Here is a 20,952-nt window from a genome sequence, read left to right as displayed (position 1 = left end):
TAGAGATAACGTTTAAAGGGAAAACCAGCAAGCCTGGGAAAGATTTTTGGGAGAATCTTCTTCCATTTTTACTTTCATTGTCAGTGCAGTTTTTAAAAAAATTTTCACTGGATAGTAGTGTAAAAAGTATTTCAAGCAAGTTCAAGGTGAAAGACCTTTGATGGTCTAGCTTAGAAGATATCATAACTGTGCATGAATGTGCACCTTTGTGTTATGCATTTCTCTAAGCACTTGCCTTTCTGTCCCTGCCCCCCCTACCCCCATGCATATTATATGCATTTTTATTTCATTTTCATACTGCTTAGCTCTGTGGTTACCTTGGAGCAATTTGCCGCCACTGCTGCACTCCAGCCTCACAAAATCTGATCATATAAGTGGTCCCACTGATTCCAGTATGTGTATTTAGTGCAGGTTTACATGCTTGAAGTACCACTTTACACCCTTCAGATATAGATACATTAAAGCCACAGTTTAACCACAGCATAAACGCGGCTTTGTTTTCTTCACAGCAGTTCAGTTCCTCTGTCACAAGTAATTTAATTTATCTCGTCAGGCTTCTTGTAGTGTTTTTCAGTATGTTGTCATCATTCTGTTAAAGACCCTTAAAGATATGTATAGACACTAGGTCATCTAGGAGAAATAAATCCTATAGATGGAATAGCTGCACAGGGGGCTAACATGATGAGATCTCTAAAACCTGGGGTTTGAAGCCCAGTGTGTTTGTGTTGTCACTTCTCAGTGTCATGCATCTGCTTTGTTTGTGGTCTTCCAAATCACCTTGATATCATAGGAACTGTGTGCCTAGGTACTTTTAAAAGCATTACCTTACCTGTTTTAGTTGTTGTGAGGAAGAGAGGTGGAAATGAAACAATTTTCATTTAACAATTTCTTGCCGTAAGTGTATATTCATTCACTTTTTCTTCTTTCCTCATGTCTGTAAAAACCAGAATAAAATATAGTGGAAAGTCTGCAGATAAAAGTCTATTTCAGAAAACAACTCCAGTAATTTTATCAATTGTTTGTACTGTTAGGTCTCCTTTCCTTCTCCTCCTATTGCTACTTATTCTTAGCTGTTGTTCTGGAATCAGGATGAGGAGAGATGCAGAGTTGGGAACAATTCTCTGAGTAAAGGATTGTACACGTGGCCATGTGAGACTTCTAAGATCATAAAGGCTTTACAGGACTAGATAAGACAGATTTTGATGTGGTAAGGTCCAGGAAATTGCTATTTAAGCATGCAATTCATGTTAATGCACACCAGTCCCTGGTGAGTTGCTGATTAATCTAAGTGGGTATAGCATAGCCCCTTAGTAGATTTTCCTTAAATGATACATGGAACAGAATTTAGTGTTTCTTCAAGTTTAATACACGATCCTAGAAAAATGGAAACCAGTCCAACATTTTTTTTTTTTGATCATTGTAGATTTAGTTTTTCTTCTTGTTTCAGTAACTTCTTTCCATACAATACTTGGCCTTAGAGTATAATTAAAGTGATATTGTGTGCTTAACCCTCAAAGTCCTCTAAAGCTGGTATTACTTTTTTTTTTTTTTGTTCTCCTCTTGGTGTGTATTCTCTTCAGAGTTCAAGGCTTGTGAGTTTCTAGTCTTCCCATTTGAAGAGATAGTTTTGAGCCCAACAGAAATTTGGTTATGTCTGCTAGGACTTGAAGCTGAAAGCTGAAAGAGTGAGCATATCCTGGTGCTACACAACTGATCCCTTGTCCTAGCTAAGGATATTTAATCTCATCTAAGGATATTTAATGTTTTTGCTATTTTGACTGTGCAGGTAAATCAATTGTTTCTATGAGAGAGTTGATTCTGTGCAGGAGCTGTTGGTCATCTTTTGCCAATAATTCTACAGGCACCTGGGTGTATGACTTTACATTCTCTTGGAAACAAGAAAATACTTTGTGATAGTCACTTAAGTGGCATTATTATACTCTCTACGAATGTGCCCTGCTTGTGAACACAAAAATGGTAGCACATTCTTATGGAAAAGGAGCTTTTTCCAAAACCATTGTGGCTGCTATTGCACTAATGGGATATCAAACAGGCAAAATTGTATGTGTTGTCAATAGCTACAATATAATTTCATTGACTTACAATGTTTAAAGTGAAGGCATGATGGTAAGCTTGCATAAGGTGTCACATTGAAGTAATTGCCCACCAACTTGGTTTTATGGCCAAAGAGAACATTTTAATATCTACACGAATTCTGAGGACACTGTAGCCTGCATGGAAACAGAGATCAAATGATGTGATTAAGCATTCAGATACTATAGTGCTGAGAAATACTTAAATAACACGAGAAACAGACAGATGAAGTAAATGTGGGTAAAAATAAATAAGGAAGTTGATTTAAATCTATGAATAAGAATTCAATCTAAAATACAAACAAGCGAAAAAGATGATGGTTTAAGTCACTGATTTTAGTCTCCCCAGCTGTAGCCAGTTTTATTTGGTATGTGCCTAAGTCTCTTTGCTTATGCTTTCATTAAGCCAAAATCTCTGTTCAGCACCCTTCAGGCTAATGCGTTAGGTTGGAGTCAGGTTATAGAAGGGAGTCCACATTTGGCTCTAGAGCAAGCCCACGAGCTGGGACCATCAGGCCTGCAAGACAGCAGAGCTGCCTGGCTGTGCAATTGGGGAGCTCAAGGAATGTCACAGGCATGTGGTTGCTCCACTCATTTTCTGAAATTGTAAAACTGAATTGTTGTACCAGGCCAGGCTGGCTGGAGTAAACTTAACTTCATAGCAGTCTGCATGGCACTGTGTTTTGCGTTTGTGACTAAAACCATGCTGATAACACACCAGTACTGTGGCTATCGCAGAGGAGTGCTTGCAGAGCGTCTGTGTTAGAGGTGGGCAAGAAGCCAGGAGACGAGACAGCCAGGACAGCTGACTCCAAGCCATCAAAGGGATAGTCCCTACTATGTGATGTAGTGTTCAGTATTAAAAGCTGAGGGAAAGAAGGAGGCAAAGGGGACATTTATGGTTATGGCAGTTGTCCTTCCATGTAGTTGTTGTGTATACTGAGGCTGTGCTGTCCTAGAAGTGCTTGGACGTCTGCTCATCAATGGGAATTAGTGGAAAAAAATCCCTTATTTTGTTTTCCTTGTACATGCATCTTACGCTTTCCCTATCAATTTGTCTTTAAATCGATCTGCAAGTCTTCTCTCCTTCCTTTTGTTTTCTCCCCATTCTGTGGGAAAGGGGAGCAAGCAGGCAGCTGTGTGGGTGCTTGGCTGCTGACTGGGGTCAGTTAATACAACACAGTAAATTTTCAGGAGGGAGTAATTGCTGTAACCACTTAACCAGGAATAAATGTGCTGGAAGAAAATTTCGATAGGTTAAGAACCAAGAACTGTCTACCTGGATTGTAGGAAGAGTTGTTTTGAATGTGACGTTAATAACTGCTTTTAAAGGGAATAATACAAAGGAAACAGCAGTGCAAGCTCTGGCTATGGAAGAAAAGGAAAAGGAACAAGGATACGGCTTTATAGCAGCAGAGATGGGCCCTGCTCTGCACTCGTTTTACAGTACTTTATTTTTCTGTCTTCCTTCTCTGTAACAAAGATCTGGTATCCTAATTCCTCTTGAGATCTTCAGCCTGGGAGGATGGACGGCACGCATTTCACCAGTGAGTAGCAAGACAACAAGGAAAAAGCAAATTTTGTTCCTAGAAGACCCTTTGAAGTTGCCACAATGTTGGGATTCCCAGGCACAATCAAGACCTGCAGCAGCTTGGTGAAATTAATCAGAAGTGCCAACAGATTAAGAAGTGGGAGAGATGGATTTTTCTTGATGTAAGAATTAAATTGGTTAAGTATACATAGCTTGACAGATTATTTACTTAGCACATGTGAAAATGGATATGTGGAGAACTGAGTACATGTTTGTCCCTGTTGAAGTAGGTGGGGGTTTCTTTGCAGGGGCAGTCAGGACTGCTAAAAACTTGTTTATATATCGTAGAATCATAGAATAGTTAGGGTTGGAAGGAACCTTAAAGATCATCTAGTTCCAAATCCATGCCGTGGGCAGAGACATCCCACTAGATCAGGCTGCCCAAGGCCCCATCCAGCCTGGCCTGGGGTATATGTATTATATCCACATACATACACGCACACATATATATATATATATATATACACACACACACGTTTTCTATATACAATAGCAGGATATATAAACAATAGCAGGATCTTTGGAAAAAAAATTCTGCTTGAAAACAGAATATCTTGAAGCAGATGAATCATCAAAGGAGTAAGTTAACAAAAGGAATAAATGCAACAAATGGGGTAAAATTAAGAATGGTCCACTAAAATACAGTAGAAAGTGTCCTAACAGTAAATATCAGTGAAATTTGATAAGTATGGTTTGATTAAAGTGGTTCTTTATGACACTTTAATTTAGATATTATTAAACTCTAGAAAAACATAGCTCAAGAGGGAGTTTGGTAAAGGTTCTGTGGGGGTAGTGTAGATTACTTTGCAAATTTTCACAGAAACACTTAAAAGTCAAAATAGACACCTTTGCCCTGTTCTCTCTTGTGAAAATTTGTTAAATGGACCATAAAGATTAGGTGACTTGACCAACAATGCATAGAGATTGTGGCAAACCTGAGCCTCCAAGGTGCCAACTCTCCTATTGCACCCACTGGACGGCCAACTTCCTTTCCCACAAAAGAAAGGCTGTTTTTCCTTAAAAGACAAGTAATGTGGAGAGTGAGGTTGGTTTCAAAACTAGTATGCTCTCACACCTGTACTATTATACACATGCTTTCTGTAGGAAACTCACATCGCTCTTTGTCTATCCTTACACAAACTGCAAGTAGGCATAGATTCTAGGTTCAGGAAACTAATAAAAATATGGATGTAGGAATTAGCTTTTTTTAAAAAGTAGAAGCCAAAGATATGTTTTTTCAAATATATAGGCACCACATGCACAATATTAATTTCCATTTACTGACACATGAAAATAACTTACACACAAATAATGTGAGATTGTGACCAAATTTCTTATATTCTATATTTTATTTCTTTATTCTTTATACTTTTTATCACTCTGAAATCATCAGTGGATATTTTTATATTAATTTTTTGGTATGTTAGCATTTCCAAAACCAGATTTTGTAACAGTATGCACTTTTGTGCGTGAGTTGTGCAATCCTGCGTATTGCAAAAAATAAGATTGAAAGTCAGGCCATGTGTCTAACTAACATTAATCATTTGAAAGAAACTCATGTTCAAAACTTACATTTATTAATTGCTTTTTTTAAGTAATGTAAAGGTTGTAGCAGATTGAAAAGTATCTTGCGACCAATATCATGAGACTGCTTATGTTGACCTACACTTTTCTGAAACAAGTAAACTACATTTAGATTACCTACTGAAGTTTTGTTATTGAGGTCAGTGACAAGAAGACCAGTGCCCTTACGTAGATCTAAATGTGTTTTCATGCAAGGAATTGAGTATGTGTTTGTCCCTGTTGAAGTAGGTGGCAGCAATCCAAATGGTTTCATTGGGGAGCAATCAGAAATCTTGTTTATATATGTCATATATCCACACATATGTGTACATACACTACATATGCAAGTGATAAACAATACCAGGATCTTTGGAAAGATTTCTCTCTTGAAGCAGAGAAGAATCAACAGCACTTCTGACTGCACTCTTTAAGCAGATCAGTGATTGTCACTGTTTAAGGGTGAAACTGAGCAGCCCAGTGACATTGGCCAGTTTGCAAATAACAGGTGCAACAAAATGTCGTTGTAGTTGCGTTTTTTTGTTTTACTCTTTGGTCAGGTTTTCTGCCTTAAAATATTGTTTGGTTAGAAGGAGTTTCCTTAAGAAACAATAGGGAGCCAATGGCGAATCATTACGTGGCAACTTCTTTTATTAAAAAACTCACCCCCTCCCAAAAAAACCCTCAATTCAAAGTACAATCTCCAAGCAAACAGGATATAATAAAGAATTGCCCATGTAGGAAAATATTAACAGATCTGAGAAATGCTCCACACATTGTTTATTGATAATCCAGTTACTGTAATTGCTGTTAAAATGTTATGCTCTTTTTCCTATTGTAAGGCATTAAACAGAAAATCTGCTGTTTCACTGCTCTGAATTGAAGTGATCCTCCTGTATGTCCAATACATAAATACTGTTACTGTGTGTGGTGCGTGACATATCCTACCCTAGCATAATGAACAAAACATTGGCAGTTTGTAAGTATACCTGCAGCTTCCAGAAGATTAACACCGTTGACGACAAGGCGCAGCACCCTTTGGGGCCCAGGTTCTTAAAGCCATCCAAGTCCTTTTGCAAATTCCATTAGGAGTTTGAAGCTCCGTGATAGTTACAGGAATGTTGTATTTGGAATACTTTAAATTAGAAAATAATAAGTTGTGATCTACAATGTGAAAAAAATATGTAGTACCCAGCTGTTGATGAAGACCTGGTATGAGGAAAAGTAACCCTGAAGATCCTTTGTAATGATTAAAAAAACAATTGCACTCATTTATCAATGGGAAAGACTTGGAAAATGCAAAAAGCATAACATTATTGATCTGCAGTATTTGTGGCGTTATTAAGTACATTTAGCAGTTATAACAGCAGGTTTTGCTGTCAGATGGGGTCAACATAGCAGAATCACAGGAAAATTTTTTGGGATTCTTACTCTTAACCTGGGAGCTGCACGTTTTGTGGCAGTACATTTTCTAACATCTGCAAAACAAAAAGAACATTTTATTCTGTTAGGCTTAGTTCAGATGAAACTTTCTGTTTCTTTAATAGATGGGCTTTATTGCTATTTTATTGAATGTATACAGTAGACAAAATCCGGTAGGTATGGTATCAGTAGAATTGCCATAAGAGAAGTACTTTCCCATACTTGTCACCAGAACTCAAGCATGCTGTATTAAGGCAAACACCATGAAGTGCATCCATAAGAGCTGGCTACTTTGTTAATCACATAATATATAAAACTAAGGCTGATCTGTCCTAAGCTTTGATTCAGACTTTAGAAGCCTTCAGTCTTGTTTAGGAAAAGTTCAAGACAGACCTCCTCATGCTTACTTTAAGCTGACAAAGAACAATTTGATATTGAAATGAAGATTTTTCCAGACATCTTTTAATTGTGATATTCTGGTGAAACTCTGACTTGCCTGGCATGTCTTTTGTTTAAGTATTATATCCTTATTTGTAACGGATCTTGAAGGATTCAGAAAAAATACTAGTTTCCAAACTGGTCTAAGTTCATAGAATCACAGAATCATAGAATAGTTAGGGTTGGAAGCGACCTTAAAGATCATCTAGTTCCAACATCCCACTAGGTCAGGATACCCACAGCCCCATCCAACCCGACCTTGAACACCTCTAGGAATGGGGCATCCACAGCTTCCCTGGGCAACCTGTGCCGGTGCCTCACCACTCTCATGGTGAAGAAATTCTTCTTTATATCAAACATAAATCTCCCCCTCTCCAGGTTATACCTGTTCCCCTCTTCCTATCACCACAAGTCTTTCTGTGGTGGTGCCTCTCCAGCTTTCTTGTAGGCTCCTTCAGGTACTATAGATACTAAAGGTTACTATAAGATCTCTCCAAAGCCTTCTCTTCTCCAGGCTGAACAAGCCCAACTCTCTTAGCCTACCCTCGTATAGGAGGTGCTCCAGCCCTCTGATCATCTTTGTAGCCCTCCTCTGGACCTGTTCCAACAGTTCCATATCCTTCTTCTGTTGAGGATTCCAGAACTGGACACAGTACTCCAGATGAGGTGTCACAAGAGAGGAATAGGGGCAGAACCACCTTCCTTGACCTGCTGGCCACTCTTCTTTTGATGCAGCCGAGGATACGGTTGTGTCTGTGTGTTGTATTATAGGTTCTAACTACTTTTAAAAGTGATAAGCAAACCAAGAGTTGAATTAAACAAATTAGATTAGAACTACTTCAAAAATCTTAGCAAAAAAAAGTTTTCAGTAGAAAAGGCTGCTGCATTGCACCAGAATTGGTGTGTTCCCATTTCAACAAATTTTCTTTTGAAGGTGTTGCATTATGTACCTTTGATGTAATTTCTGGTGAGAGCCAGGCAAGACACAGCCAGAAATAGAATGTGACTTTCCTGATATGGCCAAGTCCATGGCCAGCTACAGACCTAACTTGATTTGGGTTTTCCTAGACCAAATTTAAGTGATTGAATTAACTGCTGAGGTAGGTTACTGTTTAACTCATGCTTTGATTTTCAAAAATTCAAGTTAATGCTTTCTTTTATTTACAACTTGCAAATCCTGACATGTTATGTAAAATCAAGTTTTTGTTTAACTAATAGAAGATGACAGTCTCTTTCAGTTGCTGTAAGTTCTTTCCACATTGCTTAGTCAAGTTTCTCTCTTATACATGATCGATGTTCAAAAGCAATTCTAAATTTGGTTTTTGTGGGGTTCTGGATGTGCTGACTTCTAAAAGAAAGCAGTTTTAACTGAATTCAGGCTTTGATATTTCTTCCCTCAAAGCCATTTCTGGTGTGTGCATGGTAGACAAAGCCTGACAAATGAAAATATAGAGAAACTGTACACAATACCATTTTAATATTCTGATTTTGCCAAATTAATGTTTACTGAATGCTTTGTGGTAGAAATCCTGATGAGCAATGTTTCACCGAAGGAAGACTAGCCCAGAATGTCCTGTGGAGTATTTTATTGCATTTCTTAGTTCCAAAGAAGCTTCTTCAAGAGTAGGAAGATTATGTTGATAAGGATATACTGTAGGTTCTAGAAGGATCTTTTAACATATGTAGCAAGATTATCTGGAAAGAGAAGCCTTGTGGTCATGGCCCCTTCAGAAATGAAACTGAGAAAGTATTAGGAAAAAAAAAGGCAAGTTATGGAACTAGCAGGCTTGTGAAAAAGCATTTGTGAAGATAGTCCAATGATTTGTCAAACAGGATCACATCTCTCTTAGATGGTCAGTGTTGGTCTAAAACAACTCAATTTGACATCATTTTTAGGGTGAATGAGAAGGGATTTTTTTGGTAGCAAAGATCCTTTAAGCAGCTACAGCATTAGGGCAGAACCGTATTCTTTTTCCCTAAAAGTGATGAATACCTTTATAGATTATTTTTTTTAAATGGAAGACAATGTCTTCCTCTTCATTACTGAAAAATTTTCAAGTCTTTTAGCAAATTGGCCCCACGGTATGCAAAATTTAGAAAATGCTAGCTATTCTTACAGACTTGTAATTTTCTAGATGGTTTCTTATGCTTTGCATAGCTCCCTGCAGCAGAATCAAACTGACAGAGCAGTGGGAGTCATCCACTACTCATACAACGCAAACGTGTCACAGTGTTACTCCTGATAGGGACCATCTTCAAATTTCAAACTTAATTGCCCTCCTATATAATTTCCTTCTTTTGTGAGACCAGATGGCAGAAAAGTAGGAAATTTCTTGATTTGATGACCTTAAAGGTCTTTTCCAACCTAAATATTTCTATGAAATGAGCAGAACAATCTCTTGAAATCTCATTCCACCACGTTGGTTCCAGTTAAAAATATTCCATCCTGTTACACATTTGTGTTGACATGATCTGTAGGGCTTGATCTTCTGGTTTCTCAAAAATGGAATCAGCCTTTGCGTGGCTGCAAGAATCTTTAACTAGAAGAAGGCTGCTTTCTCTCACAACTCTCACAACTTGTTATTTCTCCTGATGGCTGTGCGCCATTTTCTATCATGTGTTTGAAAGAGCATGGTAGCTTCCCAGAATAGTAGCTTCTCTGGTTCTTGAACTCCATATGAATACAAACTTCTGCTACGTCCCCACAGATGAACAAAATCCTTTCAAGTAAGCCAGATTTAAATGGGCAATCATTATAATCAGGCCAAGGCCCAAATTATAACTTTTGTTATCCTAATCAATAGAGGAAAATAGAGCTTCACTCTGTACATAGCAGAAAACTCTAAAGATGAAATGGTTTGCAACAAGAAGAGCAGAATAATTCTTAAATCAAATTAATAATTGGATCAGAAGCATTAAGGTCAACTCCAAGAGTTGAAAGAAACTTTTAGATTAAAGCGTCTATGCTGTGTGTACTCTGGCATTAGCAATTCGTAAGTATCATGTGGGTCAGGAGAAACACAAACCCTGGATTCATGCATGTAAGCCTTTCTTTCCCAGACATTTCCAGAAATGGCTTTTCTGGATCAGAGACGTAGCAGTCTCCTACAATGATATAGCTGTTCCTCACTTTTTCTATAGTGAAACCAACATCCTTTACCTTTTTTTTTCTGTTCAAAGCGTGCAGCATGACTGCTGGAGCACATTTAGAGCAACAGACCTAAGCTGATTATAAAATAAATGGTAATGTAACACCATTTACTACTCTGCAGCTTCTGTGTGCTTAAATGAAAGAAAACACCAGGGAAGTGATAGTGTCTCCAACATCATTCCAAATTAAATCGTTAATTAAAGTTCAGTACTATTAATAACATGAGTATGGTTAGGCACTGGTTAGCTAGTTATCTACATTATTTCTAACTAGAAAATGCCCCTTTTTAATTGCAACCTGGATACTAGATGTGAAGATCAGTATCACTGGAAAAATACAATGTCCAAAGTCACACTGATATTGAGAACAAGTATCTTTTCTGCTGCAGAGATTTTAATGAAGAGAATACCATTCTAGCTGAAGAAAAGTGGAGACTGTTTCGGGTGATAATATTCATATTTAGTTCGAAGAGCTGGGGATCCATCATTTTTTTGCTGTAACAGGAAGGAAAGGCAATACTGAAGATTTTAGTAAGTTAAATATGAGTAACACAGGTAATGTAAGTAAATATTTAATACAGTAAATAGAGGTACAAGATCAAAGTAGTGAAGGGCGATCCATGATCATATATCAGCAGTCTTGTTTGTTTTGCTTATAGAAACTTTCATCTAAGGATGGTGGTACAGATGGCTGTGAAGAAAATGAGATTTTTCTGTGTAACTTTTCTAGGGAAGTGACAGCCAGCAGGTAGCAATGGTCAGAGGCTAGTAGGGGACAAAATGCCGATTCAAAGTAGTTTGCATAAACTACACCATGGATAGATTGGGATGGAAATAGCAGCACATTAGAGACAGCAGATAAAACAATGTTCAAATAAGAAAGAATTAAAGAAGGTTGTCTATGAGAAAATTTTTTTACAGAAAAGAAAATGAAAACCTCTAGAAGCAATAAGATGAAGGAAGAAGGAATAGTTTATAAGAGGACCAAGGGAGAAGGCAATCCTAAATTTCACTGGTATTTGATACAAAATAAATCCAGTTCTTTCTCAGTAGTCGTTTTAATGATTTCCAAGTTCAAAAACTATAAGCTAAGTTACGTCTTAGAATAGCTTTATCCAAAATTGTGATTTTGCTCTGTCTTGAGTAAGAAATAAAAAACCTACAATTTGAGTACTCATTTTTTTTGGTGTAGTCATTAGAATAACATATGAACACTAAGTTTTATGTTTATTGGTGTTATCATTGGAGTGTTTACTCTGAAATGTATGTGTTGTGTATCTCCCAAACTGAAACTGGTAAAAGATCAGAATCTTTGAGAATATTTTTTTGAAAAAAATTAGAAAATTAATTTCAAGTACTTCTAAGCCAGAGGTATAAAGAATGTGCAGAGCAAATTCAAATTATGGGAAAAATAACAAGCAAATAAAGGATCTTGATTTTTCTCCTAATTAAAAATTTAAAAAGTAATTAAATTCAAACCAACAATGTTTACAGTGCAGTAAGTACAAAATTTAGACCAGTGACTAAACCAGTGCATGAAGCATTCATAAATCCCTATTATCACCCATGTCCCACATTAAGGATAAAAGTCGTTTTTTTCTCCCATTTTTAGACTCCTGCCCAGGGCATGTTTTGCACAAAACCCATATGGTTTCCTTTAAAAGCTGTCTTCGATTACTTAATAGTTTTGTTTAGAAACTGCACCGTTATATTTAAAGCGCAGAGGCAAAGCTTTTAGCACAGCAATAAATGTTGTACTTCACACAGTGCTGCAGATAAGAAAAACGTAAAGGTTTTGGCTTTTAAAAGAGGGTTTATAACCAGAGCTGTAATTTGCTTTTGCAAATCCACATGATTTTTACTGTTAAATTAAGCACAACAGCTTGTTTAAGTCGTCAGGGAGTGGTAGAGCTGAACATAGGTGTAGTAGGTATTCCAACAGAATTACAGGAGGTATGAGCCACCCTTAAGGGAGACACACAGCAGGGAGGACCACTCACTGCACAAAACTGTCAGCAAAATCTCATAGAAAACAGGCAAGTCTGGAATACTGTTGCTAGTTGGACAAGAAATAGATGACAAGTTGTATAAGTATCTGCAAGAAATATGTGTAAAATTTGTCACTATGTGTGCGGTATATACAAGTATATTTCAAATAAGAGGATTGTGATTCCTTAGTTCTCGCATAACTAGAACTTTTCTCTTGTGATTATGCAGTCTGAAATTCTGAAGCATTATATCCCTTTTAGGTATTCTTGCCTCTTACTTAAAGCACATAAACCCTTTCTACAAGGTTCATCTTGCTGTTTTTTTATGTATCCTTAGACTTTTCAAATTTGTATACGAAAAGCTAAAACTTTTGTGTAGCTCTTGGTCAATGGAAGACCCTGTGTTACAGTGCAAAGTGTAACCTGAATTCTAACAGCTTCTAGAAAGCAAAAGCTGACTGTCAAGCCCACAGACATCCAGGGCAGGGAGAAAAACAGATCCTGACGGAACTCTCTGCAAAAGATGCAGGCATAACTCTTTCCCTCAATGCATCCTCTCCAGCTCTGTGGGTCATCTCTGGGCGGGACATTGTAGGTAGGCAGAGGAGGAGGAGAATGCTGCTGGGCCTGAAACACAGCAACTACTGCAAAGTTTTTAGAGAGGCCACCGGGAAATATAGAAACAATCCCTCTGGCCTCCAAAGGATTTTGCAGACTAGGTCACTTGCTATACACTGGAATTAGAATTTATTACACTTTTAATAAAACCAGTAGTTTTTAATCATGCATAATCCACTGCAGAAGAGACATATTCTTAAGTACAGAAAGCCTAGAGACAATCTGAAGTTAAAAAATGCCCATTTTTTAAAAGTGTGGTTTTGAAGGAAGCAAACCTTCCCTCAACCCATCATTTAAGTGATTTATTTAGTCTTCATGTAGACTAGAATTTTAGACAGTGCCTTATCCATCTGCTTATAGAGAAAGTTGTCATTCATTCACCACCTGACAGAGCAAGCTATCCTGGGGGTTAACTACAGGTTCTGGTACCATCTGAGGGAGGGGGCAGCAGTTATATTATTTCAGTTTTTATAGTCCTTGGCTCTGTATTTGCAAAGCTGTTTTAAATTCATTGCTAGGAGTCTGACCAACCACGTGAGCAACTAAGATGATACTCAGTAATACTCAGGTCTCAGTACTACCTTGCATCAAAGAGTTCCACGCGTTTTCACTGCTTTACTGTTTGGAAAAGTAGCTTTTATTGTCATTAGATTTATGACTTTTTCCATTTAAGTGGAGGCCCTTTTCTCCTCAGAAGACACAGGGTGAATAATTCCTGATATACATTTTCTCCCTGCCATTTATTATTTTGTAAACTTTGATTGTGCTCGTTCTTAATTACTTTTTCTTCTGTAAACACTCCAAATCTTTTCTACCTTTTTATCATTCTTACTGCCCATCTCTTTCTGATGTATCTTTCTGATATTGGCTAATTGGAAATGAACAAAGTACTCCAGATGAGTCCAAATCCTTGGTGAACGTAACAGGTAAAATTCAGGCCCTGTTAAAGTTGCTGGGAATTCACTCACATCTAAGGCCTGAGGTTTCTCCCAGTGCTGTCACATTTCTTACATTGTGCTTCCTCCCATTTTTCGCATAGTCAGCTTCAAAATTTGGCAGCTGAGACTTCAATCTAGAATCCTACTTATTCAGCATCTTCCATTGAATTACTCTTAGTCTTCAGATTAGCAGTGTAGCTCTGTGGACACAATTAGTTCCTTCCCCAAAATACTTTGATGAAAAGGGTCAAATTTTGCCCTGATTCATGTTTTTTATGGAACCACTCTTGGTGTTGGTCTTGCACAGCTGAAACTGAGGGCAGCAGCTCAGACTGAAACAATGCCTTTTGTGCTCACAGTAACCTTTAGCTTCAAAATCTGCTAAAATTTGTTATTTAGTACATGAAAGCAAATATCCAAAATATTTGCCTTGGTAAACAACTGTCCATGATGCAATACAAATATGAGGCAAAACAAGTTAGGAGGTTTTTTTTACAGCATCTGCAAAAGAAATCCTCTCCAGAAACATCTAAGAAATGTTCAGATTGTTGCTGGCTAATAAATACAGTAAATGAAATGTTAATAAATCACCAGCGATTTAGTCTGACAATAACATGGATTGACCATATCGATTAAATTGATTATATTTCATATATTTACAATATGTAGACACAAGCCTAATTTATTTTCTGAATAGTTCAAGGTAGGTATCACTGGTTTAAAAAAAAAAAAAGGCAAACCAAAACAATGGAGTAATGTTTGTGGTTGCTATCTGCAATAATCTAATGCTGACAGAGAGCAGTATTTTATTTAGTAATTAACAGTGTAAAGGGGAGAGAAGCTGTCATGTTGGTTCTTAAGCTGGGGAATGTGATGAAAGATGATATCTGCGATCTCATCCTTTCCACTTGTTTAGGATTGTCAGGATGAGAAATGTCAGCATTATGAAAGCTCAGCTCTGCTCTTGATATGATAAAACCCTTCAAAAGCCAGTCTTTCTCTCCCTCTCCCCCCTCCTTTCACCCTCTCCCTCTCGCACTTGCTTTTTTATTTATCCTGTTTTGTTAGATGGCAGAAATATAATTCTTTTCTTTCTTCCTATTATAAGCCACCATTTTTGTTTTATTATATGTTTCACAACCCCTAATGCCCCACTGAAAATTACCTTGTTAAATGACAGTGTTTCAAAGCCATGAATCCTTTCCACCATTCCCTCAGAGGTTTGAAACAGTCAACAGACTGTAAAGAATAAATAATAAAAAAGTATTGATTATTTTGATGACTGTGAGATTCAATTAAGTATTAATTTTGCCCTCCAGTGGACCTATCAAGGTATTCAAAAGGGAGGATTCAGCTCAGCTAAATGCGTGCTGAGTGCTTCAGCCTTAAATAGGGAGAAAATGTGTTTACCTACAGTATTTGAAGAGGAGTGCATTGATGCACAGAGTCCAATATTTAAGTGCTGTGCAAATTAAGCCCTGGTGACAGTGACATTGTTTTCAGTGATATGAGTATTGACTAAAGAAGTGCATTTGATGACAGCTTAAACTATTTGTATTGATTAACATTTTCATAGATTATCATGTGTCATATCAAATTCACTTTTCAGACATGAATACATTAAAAAAAAAGACATAGGCGAACATCGACCAATGTGAGGACGGGACAGAGGGAACATGCTAACCAACCTATTTGCTCGCTGGTCACCTGCTCTCTGCATAAGAACCATTTAGGCATGAACTTTGCAATAAATAGCTGCCAGGGAGCGCAACAAGGTCACTTGTTCCTTTCCTTTTATTTAGTTTTTTTAAACTCTGGTTTACGTGCTGTCATGGTATTATGCCTATTAGTTTGCAAACGGAAATATGGAGTGTGCTTGGAAATAATGCCTGACCCCCAAATGTCCTCAATGAGCAGAAGATAAAATAGATCCAAAACAGCAAGAAAAGATTTAAATGTGCATATATGTAATGTTTTATGGGGATATAATGTTGCAAACACAAGAATAATTGCAAACTGTTTGTGTAAGTATCTTTCCTAATTCTATCTTTTTAAAAAATGGTTTCTGTGGGTTTTTTTTTTTATTTTCAAAAGAAAAATATGTGTTTGTGTGTGTTTATGGACTTGTGGAGCGTAGTATCCCAAAGACAGGAATAGTCAGAAGAAATCTGTATCTCTGTTAAATGTATGTAATGAAATGGCTCTTTGATGCTATGTATTTTCATAGAAATGCTGGAACGCTAGAAACTGTGCATTTGATTTTGCTCATGTTGTACAGCTGAGGATGCCTCTTTAAATCACTATGGAGTGCTCACAGGGCGCTCCTCTTCTGTGGCGTTGGAGCGTACAGGAATTTCTTTTCTTACTACATTAAGGAGAGGATGAAGTGTAAAAACATACCCATAAAAAAAAGCACATCCCACAATTAAAGCAGTGTTGGTTATGTTGCTTTCATAGAAGTTTTTCTCCAAAGCATCCTGAATCTCTCACATGCTAGTTGAGCTTTAATAGGGTGGGGAGTAATGGAAAACTCATTGGATCTGTAATAGCTCTTCACTTGACTGCAGCCAGCAATAACAGCAGGAGCAGCCAGAGATAAGAGAGAGAGAGAGAGAGAGAGTGTGCATGTGTGTGTGTGAGAGAGAGGGAGTGGAAGAGAGAGTATACGCACACCAAAGCTGCCACTTTTTTTTCCCCTCACTCTTTTTTCCCCCATCCTAGGATCCAATGATAGCTGGACAAGTCAGTAAGCCCTTGCTGTCACTGCGGAGTGAAATGAATGCAGAGTTGAGAGGTGAGGACAAGGCAGCTACTTCAGACAACGAGCTGAATGAGCCCCTGCTTGCGCCTGTGGAATCAAATGACAGCGAGGACACTCCCAGCAAGCTCTTCGGTAAGTCTGTCTAGGTATTTCATTTCACTGCTACCATGTTGTCCGGAAGAGCAATCTCCCCCCGTTCCCTTTTTTTTTTTTTTTTTGTTCACTCAATTTTCTTGTAAGAACGAAGGAGTAGCTTGGAGCGTGCAGGTGTACAGCCCTCTGCTCCCGTTGCAACTGATTACCAGAATGACAGCATCAGTCCTGAAAACTTTTGTTAGCAATGAACTTATTTTATGCAAGTTGTAGACATTCTATGTTTCGTTTTGATCTGTAGTCTCTAATGTGAAAAAATAAATGGGGGGGATAATTTTCTTGGAGTACTTCACTAACATTCATTGCATTAGTTGCTGATGTGCCTCATATGTTTCCAGCTATTTCTAAGGCTGGATTAAACTGAAAAGTTACCATTTTATACGGTAAAGATAAAGCTGGCTGAAGAAGCTGAAACCTTCCCATAGAAAATACCCTGTACTGAGTAAACAAAGGCTACCAAAGGTACTGCACATGGAGTGAATGGTTTTGGAATTTAAATTAGAAATTAAATATTTTTTCTAAAGACAATATAAAGAGAAATTACCTTTTGTATTTTTGTTTATTTTTAAATAGTTTAAACACTGCCAGATAAATGTAACCTTTCAGAGTCAAAACAAAAGCAGCAAGAGTGCCACTCCAACACAGACATCTGTCATTCAAATGGATGACACCCTGTAAGCCAACTCAAGCAACTCTGATCTCTAATCAGGAAAGGGAGCAGAGTTGTTGAGGCGCGTGCTTGAGTGATAGATGTTGATAGATGTCTGAGCTGGAGCACCACTGTATGGTACAGAGTGACATTTTGGGTTTAGAGGGACTGCTGTCCTGCAGGAGTTCCTTTTAATTATTTCCGTTCATGACTTGAGACAAACCTTAATTGAAATGGACTATTTCCTTATTTTATGTGATCCTGTAGGTGGAAGCTGAAGGGAAAAAGATCTTGTTTAATGGAAATGCAGCTTTAAGGGACAGAGGGTGAGAGCCCATTTTCTAAGATTCAAGTTTTGATTTCATAACCTGTAAGGAAATCTGTAGCAGTGTTCATATTTCAGTATTCCAGCTAGAGTAAGAGCTGCAAGATGTTTTTAAACAAAAGAACACATGCAATTTTCTTTTAAAATCTTCTTTGCCCCTCACTAAAAGACATACACAAAATGTTTTACTAAACAACTTCACTACACATATGGGAAAATACTAGTAATTTAAAAATCCTAAAATTTAATTTCTAGATTAAAATAATGACCATTACTGAATATCACATCCATTTTTAAGCATCATCTTAGTAATCTTTGTTACCATGGAAAGCATAATTTCCATTAGCACTTTGAATGTTCAAATAGCATATAATAATTGTTTTAGTCCATTTCATCAGTGAAAGAACTGTAATTTCAAAAATTCAGATGGCTATTAGTTGTCTAGAATAGTGTAAATATCTTCAGCTATGTTTCTGTATTTTATTTGCTCAAATGTTTAGGGTGCATTTATTAAATATAGCAAGGCATAGACAAAACAAAAAACGGACTTTTAATTTGAGGGCAGTGAAATGTCTATTTGGTTTTAGTCCTGTAATAAAAGGCAGGATATGTTTTGAGCCATTGTCATTTGTATGCTCTACACCGACAGTGAAATATACACAGGCACTTTCGTTAGAATTGCCGTGTGGGGTATAGAAATGATGCGCAACAATATATTGTCTCTGTCTGGACCTCAAATATAATTTACATCCCTAAAAGTACTAATGAAATAGCTACAAATTAACATATTGTGCTCTTTCCATTAGTGTAAGATGCTTGCTAGCCTGATTCTTATACTGCTAAAAAGATGCTCCCAAGTAAACAAAAGTAGGTGAAATAGTTCAACTGCCACAGTGTGAAGTTATGTACCATTCATTGAGATTCTGTTAGAGTTATGACAAATGCTACAGATCTTTTAGCAGCAGCCCTTGTCAGTTAATTTTAGTAACTTTTGAGAACAGAAAATGAAGGACAACAGGGCTGTTTTGATACATTTGAGGATCACACTGAGAAAATTTAAAATAAAGATGGTTAGCCCTTATGTCACAGATGCATGCTTTAAGATAGACTGGCAGTAAACTTTTAAAATAAATAACTGTAGTTTTGTTTAAGGCTTTGATACATACATATGGAACATTATTCTATGGCTATTTCTTTTTTGTTTAATGTTATGAACAGCATGTTAGGAATGCATATTTTGGGCCTTTCTTTGCAGTTTCTGAAACTAAATTGTTGTGGACTAACTGATATGCTATGGCATAAAGATTGACAGTTTTCTTCTCTGACTTTCTTTCATGTGATCAGATAATAATCTTCCTTTTACAATATAACATTCAATGCATGCTGTGTGAAAATTTGCCCCAAATCTGTTAAGCAGGGGAGGGAGGAGCATTTTAAAAAGTAAAGGGGAGGAGACAGGTCCGTAGAGAATGAAGTTTTTCTACACTGCTGCTTTCACATTTTTTGAAAAATTTTTGAAAATCAGGTACAGATTTAGTAGGAATGAATGACCAGCATTTGAGTATACTTGATGTTAGCGATATTTCACAGGTCTTATTTTCATATAGATGTGCACAATTAAATTCTTAGATGTGAAGAGCTTTCCTCTTTCTCACTGGACACGTTCTGTTTAGCTTTTGATTGATGGCTTTATTTCTGTAAGGACCTGCACCTGTACCTTTTCCTAAAATACACCTTCTTTTTCTCTTTTTCACAAACTTCCTTGTCTCTGTATTTCACTGCACACCATAGAAAGAGTGTTGGGGTTTTTTTGGTTTGGTTTTTTTTTGGTAGCAGATAGCACAATTAATCATAAAAATGGCACCTCTTCAAGAACAGTCCGTGCTGCAGGTGAGGAAAGGGCAGGGGTATAATTAATTATACTCACTTTTGACTTAGGAAGATAGATATGCAGCAAACTTTTGATTCTCTTACGGGTGCTTTTCTATCAGCAACAAAGCAGGTGAACACAGCAGCCCCTTGGCGCTCAGAAATACCAGCATGAGCTGGGATAAGTTTCTGACAATCTGAAATATCTCCCACCTGAAACTGGTGCACAGGTGTCTGGGAAGATGCACTTTGTCACTGCAGAGCTGTTGTTGCCTGTGAGTGATGACAGGAGCAGCTGTGATTAGAGGGGTTGTACTTGCTTGTTGTTTGCCTGCTTGCTTTCTCTTAGGGGTGGTGGCTGGTTGTAGGGGATTTATTTTGTTTGGCTTTAGTTTTCATTTTATTTTTTTTATATTTATTTTTTGTTAAAGAAAAGGCTGTCCTGTAGTCTGGAGGTTTGCACGTGTGATCCCCTACTTGTGCATTTATACCACTGGACTTCTTGGAATCTGCATAGCTGCATGCCAAAGATGTTTGATACTGAAAACGTATGAAACAAGAATGGAATAAAACACATGGTGAAAAATACTTTCTGAAGTGCAAAATGTTTGTAAAGGACTCTATCCTGAAACGCAGTAGCTCAGAAGTACAGTTTAGAAGTGTAGGGTTAGCACAGCTATAGTGTTTCAGTTACAGAAATCACAGATTTTCTGAACAATATAAGGCAAAGTTGCTTTGCAAGAGATCTTGTGGTGTGTTACTCTTTAAAATATTTGTGAAGTGATATCTCCTATTTTAATAATCTGATTTAATTAAGAAACAGAGAAACTGGTCTAGCTGTTGACGTTCCTGGGGGTGTAATTTTCAGATCAACTTGTCTTATTCTGCAATATGCTTCAAAATAGCAGCTCAGGCCAAATGCCATGGCTCTTTCTGGAGAAATCTTGTGTTAATGCTGAGTAGTAGCTTCAATTGAATAAACACATTTGGTTTTGCTACTAAAGAAATTAGTTAATTCTAGTTGTCATTTTATACAACATCTTTCAACAAATTTAGAATAAGTTATGAAGTATTGGTCTGAAAAATCTTAGTAAGAAAAAAACCAACCCGCTTTGTGTTTAGCTGTGTACTACCCTAACTGTTAAGATTCAAAAGTTGGCATTGAGACCAGGGATACTTTGTGCATTAAATTCTCTGTACAGTAAAAATCCCAGGAAAGAAGTGGCTAGTCTAAGCACCAACAGTACCTGTGGACTGAAGCTGGTGATCCTGGAGTTAGATACAGTCCTTAATTCATCCTTAATTGAAGGTAATTTGTGACATAATTAGATGATGGTAAAAAGAACGTTGAGAATGCACTTGCATGTTAAGGTAATTTTACTCTATTATAAAAAGTT

General features: G+C 37.3%; 1 protein-coding gene across 4 annotated transcripts in view; it reads left to right on the top strand.

Moving 5' to 3' along the window:
* POU6F2 (POU class 6 homeobox 2) overlaps positions 1-20,952 on the top strand; it is a 323,558-nt gene that overhangs the window by 43,274 nt on the left and 259,332 nt on the right. For 3 of the 4 annotated variants that reach the window (XM_069859806.1, XM_069859810.1, XM_069859807.1), the window contains exon 2: positions 16,520-16,691. In XM_069859806.1, the coding sequence (XP_069715907.1) occupies positions 16,520-16,691 (172 nt within the window). Of the gene's footprint in view, positions 1-15,710; positions 15,823-16,519; positions 16,692-20,952 lie in introns of those variants that run through there. The other variant, XM_069859809.1, reaches the window with a different exon arrangement.

The sequence above is a fragment of the Phaenicophaeus curvirostris genome, chromosome 6, assembly GCF_032191515.1.
Source record: "Phaenicophaeus curvirostris isolate KB17595 chromosome 6, BPBGC_Pcur_1.0, whole genome shotgun sequence".
Taxonomy (NCBI): domain Eukaryota; kingdom Metazoa; phylum Chordata; class Aves; order Cuculiformes; family Cuculidae; genus Phaenicophaeus; species Phaenicophaeus curvirostris.
This window is presented reverse-complemented; position numbering and strand designations above follow the sequence as displayed.